General features: G+C 41.1%; 1 protein-coding gene across 1 annotated transcript in view; it reads left to right on the top strand.

Annotated features, from left to right (window-relative positions):
• The window catches only part of LOC148507829 (cis-aconitate decarboxylase-like), a 5,026-nt gene extending 804 nt beyond the window's left edge, over positions 1-4,222 (top strand). Inside the window, exons 2-6 of the mRNA XM_088445492.1 lie at positions 1,244-1,298; positions 1,646-1,833; positions 2,304-2,408; positions 2,495-2,700; positions 3,301-4,222. Of these exons, the coding sequence (XP_088301618.1) occupies positions 1,244-1,298; positions 1,646-1,833; positions 2,304-2,408; positions 2,495-2,700; positions 3,301-4,222 (1,476 nt within the window). The remainder of the gene's footprint in view (positions 1-1,243; positions 1,299-1,645; positions 1,834-2,303; positions 2,409-2,494; positions 2,701-3,300) is intronic.
• Positions 4,223-8,438: the final 4,216 nt, after the last annotated feature.

The following is an 8,438-nucleotide window of genomic DNA, read 5'->3' as shown; positions in this document are numbered from 1 at the left end:
TATATAAGGATGTATATATTTGCAAGTTCACATACACATCCCTTCAACCAACACAGAATTTGCCATCACCGGAGAAAACAATTCATATCATTTTAAAACATATCTTAATTCAAAAATGTTTTCTGCTGCTGTTAAAGAATTATTTTCAAAGATGTACATGCACATATGGTAAAACCTTTAGTAGATTTGCAGCTACATAATCTGAGATGTATAAGTAAATATGTTTAAACTTTTTGTAAATTAAAATGCTACCCAGTATTAACCGAAAAATATGCAAATTGTAATTTCACTTTTATTTAATGTTTTTTTATTGGTACTCTATTGTTTACTATTGTATTCTATATTATTTATAATTCAACAATATACACTTTGCATGTATAAAATATTTACATGTACGTATACTAAACTTCCCAACATGATCCATTTTCATATAGTAATTTAATATTCTGCTACCAATTACCAATGTACCAGTGATGTTACAAAAGCAGTTTAACATTATTAATTAAGCCTAAAACATTGCAATTGAAAAATAAGTGCATAAGGACACTGAGATATGACTGAATTTAGCCATGAAGATGTGTTGGGAAATGTTTAACACAAGGACTTGTAAAAGGAATATAAATTTAAAGAAAATGCAAATTGTCAAAAACAAAAACAGTAAAATGAATTACACCCTTCCTGATATGTTTTATAAAGATTTATAATGCTGCCAAAAGATGTGTAATTATGTAAAGGTTCAAAGATTCAAATGTATATTTAAAATACTATGGAATACAAAGGGTAACTTAAAATAGCTTATACAAATATTATAGTATTAATTTTATGCTGTTAACTATAGCATTTTTCAAAGAATACTAACTGTACCATTAGAAATGTACGATTTAAATTGATGGCATCAATATTCTCTTAAGTAAAACAATGTAAATGAAAGTGTATAAGCTTCAGTTCATACACAAACTGTGTAAAGGGTAGTAGCCTCTGGTGGATGTAACAAGCAGTACAATGTAATAAAGCTTCAAAGGACACGGCTACAGTACAGTGTCCGAGTCCAGGATAAGACTGTGCATTGATTTAAGTAGAGCTGTCTATGGGTTTCATATAATACATTAAAGCATGGTATTATCTCCACATAGTATTTAAAATATGGAAAGGTTTGGTACACAATAATGTAACCATCACATAGGAATTCAAATGTAACTACAATAAATAATTTATTTCATTATAAAATTTCTATCATTCATAGAACACAAAGAAACTTCAGCAACTATCAAGGCCCATCCACAAGTCAACTGCAAAAGGTAATTATCAAAAAATATATATTTTTAATGTTTCAATTGTAACAGTTCTGGCTTTGAAGTTAAATTTGTGATCTTCCTTCTGCAATCAATGTATCAATACAAATGGGTGACACTGTTATGGTTCCAAATAGACTTTGGGCTATATCATATAACTGTATAATTACTACAAAGCACTAGAATTAAAAACAGGGTAGATACTATTTTGAAGGATATAAGAGTCAGATAGGTAATAAAATAAAATATTTTCACAAGATTAAAAAAGGCACAAATTTGAAAGGAAAGGTGTAAAAGAAATACACTGGAACGGAAAATCAGAAGGAACATTAATGTGATATTTCTCTTCTCAGTGGCTGTAAGAAACCAGGTAGAAGAATCTGTCACCAACAGTTTTGCATCATTCATCCATGAGATCCGCCCCGATCACCTCTCTGATATTGTGCGTCACAGAAGTAAGCGCATGATCCTGGACAGCATTGGGGTCGGACTGGTCGGCAGCACAACTCATGTCTTCAATATCGTGGTGAAATACTGCCAGGTAATAATACATGGCCATGATCTGTGATATTGTATCATCTGGGGTGGTGGGATAAATACTTTTCTTTGAATACACCTATTGCCATCACCACTTTAGATGGCTGTATTACTGTATACATTATGAATTATTGTTACTTTTAAAGACACCTTGGGGCTTATGTAATAGGGTGAGACCAAGCTGGTTTTGCCTTTAAAATGATTGCCGCTTTAAAAATATGGGAAGACTCGCAGGAGTTCCCGTAGCGGCTGCAAGTTGCACCCTATTACATAAACCCTCTTCACGTAGATCCACAGATCAGTATTCACCAACAATAAACTAGTGAAATAAAGTGAAATACCCATAAAACATTGAGCCCTTTTCCTTGGACACTGGGAGACCTGGATCTAATCTCCTTAGTTACACAAGTTAATTACAATATGATTATTTAGAATTGCTTTAAATATTGACATCATATTATTTCCTTTTTTCAGGACCTATACTTTTCAACATATGGGAATTCTGCCCTTTGTTCAGTCTATGGACAGAAAGGATTAAAGCTCTCTCCGACCCTGGCTGCCTATGCCAATGGAGTTGCTGTAAGTAGACTTTACTATAAATAAAAATAAAATAATATTTATTATATAGCTGCTCAGTCCATCTAATCATTTCCCTGTCACCATAGGTTCACTCCATGGACTTTGATGACACGTGGCCCCCTGCCACACACCCTTCTGGTGCCGTGCTTCCTGCCATCCTGGCACTGTCACAGATACTGTCACATGGCAGAAAGATCAGTGGTGAGGAACTGCTGACGGCTTTCAATGTAGGGATTGAAATACAAGGAAGACTTATGGGTTTCTCCAGCAAAGCAAAGAGCATTCCTAAAAGGTGAGTACTTAGTCCCAATGGTTGATGGTATCATCTCCCCATTATGGTACGAAGGAGGAGATGTATCAAATCTTGGATACAAGTTGCCAAAACAAACAATCAGCTTATTTATATAGCATGGTCTTTGAAATGACAGTTACAATCTGATTGCTTGCTTTGGGCAGCATCTTCAATCTATATCTCTCCAAAACTTGATACATCCCACCTCAAATGTTTTATTGTTTATTTTGATAAAGAGCAACATGTCTAATAGGGAAATGTAAGAGTTATTATTATTAAGTATAAATGCATATAAATTATTGTATACTCTCAAACAGATTTTAATTACAAACTGGATATATAGACATTTCCCAGACACCACTGTGGTTTTAAAGTTCCCTCTGTCTATGTGGGGAGCAGAGCATTATAGCTACACACCTTCCTCAGGGGGCTGCTTCATCCAGCCAGGAAATGTCTCTTTATAGCTTGGTCTCTTTATAGCTTGGGCACTATAAGGCAGCAACATCTCACTAAAGAATACTGTAAATATTATTATATAAGATAATTTGTACATGTTATTGTTACATAAATAAATAATATAATATTATTTTCTCACTACAGATTTCATCCACCGTCTGTGGTTGGCACCATGGGAAGTGCTGCAGCATCAGCCAATCTCCTCTCATTAGATAAAGAGCAATGCACTCATGCCCTGGCAATTGCAGCCTCCCTTGCTGGTGCTCCTATGGCAAATGCTGCCACCCTGGCTAAGCCCCTGCACATTGGCAATGCCACTAGGTTTGGTCTGGAAGCTGCTATCCTGGCTGCTAAGGGAATGGAGGCCAATACACTCATACTTGATGATGTGCCCGGCTGTGCTGGCTTTAGTGCTTTTTATGGCGATTACCAGCCTAAGCCATTATCTCCCCCAGGAAAACATTATGAATTTCTTCTGGAGAAGCAAGACATTGCATTCAAGTCTTTTCCTGCACATCTAGGGATGCACTGGGTCGCTGATGCTGCTGCTTCAGTTAGAAATACATTTGTCCAACAATATGGCTCATTCAACCCATCCGATATTCAGTCTATTGTTCTTAGAGTCCCAGTATCCAAATACATTGACAGGCCCTATCCAGACTCAGAACACCAGGCTCGCCACTCTTTCCAGTTCAATGCCTGCACCGCACTCCTAGATGGTGAAGTTAATGTCCGTTCCTTCCATGAAGACACCATGTTCCGTAATGAAGTCCAGAATCTCCTGAGCAAAGTGGTGGTGGAGCATCCTAGAGATAATGAAGCCAACTTTGACAAGATGTACGCAGAGGTGGCTCTGCTGCTGAGAAATGGGGATGTGATGATCGGGAAATGTGACACTTTTTATGGACATTGGAGAAAACCCCTGAGCCGGGAATCCCTGCTGAAGAAATTCTCCTCCAATGCCCGACATGTCCTGCAGGAAGACCAGGTGCAAGGTGTAATACAGATAGTAGACAATCTAGAGAGTGTCAAAGACAGCTCCCTACTGCCACTGCTACTCCAATAACTCATATAAGAATTATTATTACTCTGTTTGCAAGAATTCTAAAGCGGGACTTTAGTATGTTATTTATCAATCAGTGTACTAGTATTTATGACAGATTGATCTTTGTTATCGGATGTATGACATAAAAATTATGCTGTTAAAATAGCTACAATATGTGACACACATCCCAAAAAAAAACAAAAATAGTTCTATATTGATAGTGTGTTTTTAATTTTCTATAATATTTTTGAAAGTGGGCATCATCACAGCTCTAATCTCTGGTCTAGAGCAATCCGGTGTGTCTAGTGAGGTTTGGCAACTTATAGGTACTGTATACCGCAAGCTCCATATCTTCTTGGCATATTAATGAGATGCAGGGTTTGCATTTGATGGTGAAGCCAAGTCCTTTCTCATCACATCAGTGTGATATCAGACACCCCTCTGTACATGTGACATGTGCTCGGTTATATAAATGTACAGTAGTATGCTGAGAGAATATATTGAGCATTAAGATGTACTATTAGGTCCAATTATTTCATTTATTTATTTCTAGGAGCAGATGCTCTATAAAGTAAGTGTTTATGCTATTGTACATCTCCTTACTTTGTGCAAATATGTTTAGAAATATTTTTGTTTATTAGTTCACAAGGAAGCAATAACATCAATAAAGCACGAGGCACTTTGTGTCACGTGCCTCACATACAAATCTTACTGATGTCTAATGAATTAATAACCTGTATATTGGTTAGGCTGACAACGTGGCTGCCTGTACTGAGTGTAGATGAGGAATCCTTTAAGGAAAAGGATGAGAAATGATGGGATATAACGTTTCTCCTGGCCTCTCACACACATCCTATTATAAACTTGTCAACTACTGATTTATTTTGCTTTTTTAACACATAGATTTTGATTAAACCTTTTTATTGAGAATATTTAAATAGTTTTGTTTTTCTAATTGCTGTGTATTTATAGTTGCCTGGTTAGGTATTTAGAAGTGTCCACATATGAAACACAGATGTTGAATTACTTACATACATATGTAATATAGCTCAGTATAAAAATCAAAGCTGCTGCTGTATTTTCTATAAAACAAATACCTTATATGTTTCTTACATTAACTTATGTTTGAAAAATAACAGTGACCATTTATTCATTTTCTTTATTAAAGTGTGAAAGTTATGAAGGGGATCCAATTTAACTTATTAATTTGTGTATAGTTTATACGGCTGTTCTTACTGGTTTTGTTTATTATATATTATCTTGTCAACTGAGAAATGACAATATCAGTGTTAGAGGTCATTCAAATGTGAATTTTGATAGATAAATAGGTGGAAGGATGGATAGATAGGGCCTGACTCAGAGATGGTCGCCATTGCACAGCTGCTGTGGCTTTGTATGCAGCGGCTGTGCAATAATATGCTAATGCCGCAGGAGGCGTCTACTTTAGGACTGATTCAGAGGTACGTGGCTGCGCTTTTTCCGCACAGAGCCTGTGTCTTTATGCTAATGTTGTGGCTGATTCTCAGTCTACCGTGATGCCCACTGGTAGCAGCACTATTGTACTTAGACGCACCATCATTGCACCATTTGTCGTAAGATGGAAGATTGCAGCAGCCCTATGGCAGGTGCAATTTCACCGTCTGAACATGGCCATCTGTGTCAGCGCTACTGTGTCTTTAGATGCAGTCACTGACAACCAGGAGCGGATCTAGACTGTTCTTTTATGGGGGGGGCGATTTAATTATTAATTCTGACTCCTCCTCTTTCTGGTCCCAACTCCTCCCCTTTACAGGGTTTTTTTTGTGGCCACATCGACTATTACCATTTATATATGATTATGTATTCACTGTGTTATTTGGGTTCCTGTATCTCTAGCCACCCTGCTGGACATAACCACACACAAGTGCTGCACAGCATATATGTAGCAGCCAGGGCCGCCATCAGGGGGGACTGCCGGCACTGCAGTCCCGGGCCCGGGCCCTGGAAGAACCCCATTAACAAAAGCAGGAGGCCCGGCCGCTGCCACCACCAACCCGGTTCCCACCAGCCAACAGCTGTACAGGACAGTGAGGACACGGTGTGTCCCGCTGTTAAATAAAGTTTTTTTGGACGCGCGTGACGTCACGCTGCGCTGCAAGGCTAAAGGGAGTTGTCGCATGACCCGCGACAAGTGAGGAGCCGGTCTACCAGGAAAGAAGAAGGGACTCGGAGCCTTTAAGGAAATGAGGCAAGAACAGTAAGTGGGCAAGGTTTCATCTCCATCCCTGCACGGAATGCCGAAGCGGCGATCAGAGCTACTTCTCACCTAAGCCCCGGAGCATTGGAGAGAGAGCTCTGTGCAGTGCACTACTCAGCAGGACAGGTCTGAAAGTGCTGCTGCAGTTGGGGGGGGCAGTACATTGACCATAACAGTACTTGACATGATGCCATCTCTCCTGCTTCCATTGCATTGTGTATTTTACATATTTTTTGAAGACTGAACGGCTTTGTTCATTATTCGATAATTGCCTTGACATTTTTTTGCTTACTTTGGTGTGCTGGCCCTCTTTCATGAGCCTCTGGTGGAATTAAAAAGACTGTTTTATGCTGAATTACAGTGTGCCTCATACCCTAACTTTGAAAAATCTTTGAAAATGGGGGAGGGGGAATTTTTCAGTCCCGGGCCCTGCAATTTCTGATGGCAGCCCTGGTAGCAGCACACACAAGTCATGTACAGGACACACCCCTGGCTGTATGTGCTGCACCAGAGAGGCAGCCACTTGTATACAGCCCATTCCTATCACTCACTCACTATGTGTGACACTGAGCCCAGCTCCCTACCTGAGCAGCTGAAACCGGCAGCGCCCTCCCCAGAGCCGCCTCCACAGGGCAGCCATTTTCGGACTGCGACTGTGCACCGCCAGGGGTGACTCCAGCACCTCCCCTTCCCGAGATCCTGCCCTCAGTGTGTATCACACTGTACTACACTGCTGGGCTTCCATCCCGCCTCACTCCTGTCCTCGCAACAGCCGGGTATTTCTCACTTACAAAAACCAAGCGCATACAGCCACGGGTGTGTGTGTGTCACACTGATGCTGTGACAGGGAGGAGCTGAGACAGGAGAGCAGTCCAACAATGTATTACATCGACACACGCTCAGGACGGGATCTCAGGGAGGGGAGGTGCGGGAGTCACCCAGCACCATCCTCCAACAGCGGTGCCATGAGATAAGGGGAGGAGTAAACACAGACACACACAGGCAGCCTGTTCAGTACAGGAGGAGAGAGATGACTGTGCTAGGGGGGGCGATCACTCCAATCATCACCCCCCTCTGGATCCACCACTGCTGTCAACACGCTCACGTCCATGACACGCACACGTCTGGCTAGCCACCCCACCCCCCATCACTTCCCAGGAACCCAATTGAAAATAATTTTCTATGCCTGCAATTTCAACCCGCGTCTCAGAATGGTAAACATCAGGACGCATGCACAGTGCCACTCCTATACATGTGCAGTGCCACTCCTATACATGTGCAGTGCCACTCCTATACATGCGCAGTGCCACTCCTATACATGCGCAGACATACCCTTTATAATCTAAACCACTATTCATGAGAATGCAATCTATGACACCTTAAGTTGCAGGATCACCAGCCAGTGTGGCTACAAAAGTAGATGGCCAAATTGATCACTATCCAGCCATTCTGCTTTTAACCACACTCACATTCCAATACATTGAATAAGTTTGATCCACTTAAAATATATTTTTTTGAAAGGACCCTAATGCTTTTAGAAAGAAGGAAAATTGTGCTTACCTGCCATCTTTATATTCAGTTATGTGGCGTCAAACACGGTCTTGTCTCTGTTCACCCACGCTACTATTGATCACCAGCGACCAGCCTTGGGTAAGGTAGTTCAAAGGCCCACATGGGTGGGGGGAGTCAGTAGCACATCTGAGTAGGGGGAGTCAGAGGCACACATGGGTAGGGGGTGTCAGTAGCACACATGGGTGGGGGGTGTCAGTAGCACACATGGGTAGGGGGAGTCAGAGGCACACATGGGTAGGGGGTGTCAGTAGCACACATGGGTATGGGGAGTCAGAGGCACACATGGGTAGAGTGAGTCAGAGGCACACATGGGTAGGGGGAGTCAGAGGCACACATGGGTAGGGGGAGTCAGAGACACACATGGGTAGGGGGAGTCAGAGGCACACATGGATAGGGTGAGTCAGAGGCACACAATGTTTAGGGGGAGTC

This window comes from Taudactylus pleione, unplaced genomic scaffold (genome assembly GCF_031769625.1).
Source record: "Taudactylus pleione unplaced genomic scaffold, aTauple2 ptg000381l, whole genome shotgun sequence".
NCBI lineage: Eukaryota > Metazoa > Chordata > Amphibia > Anura > Myobatrachidae > Taudactylus > Taudactylus pleione.
This window is presented reverse-complemented; position numbering and strand designations above follow the sequence as displayed.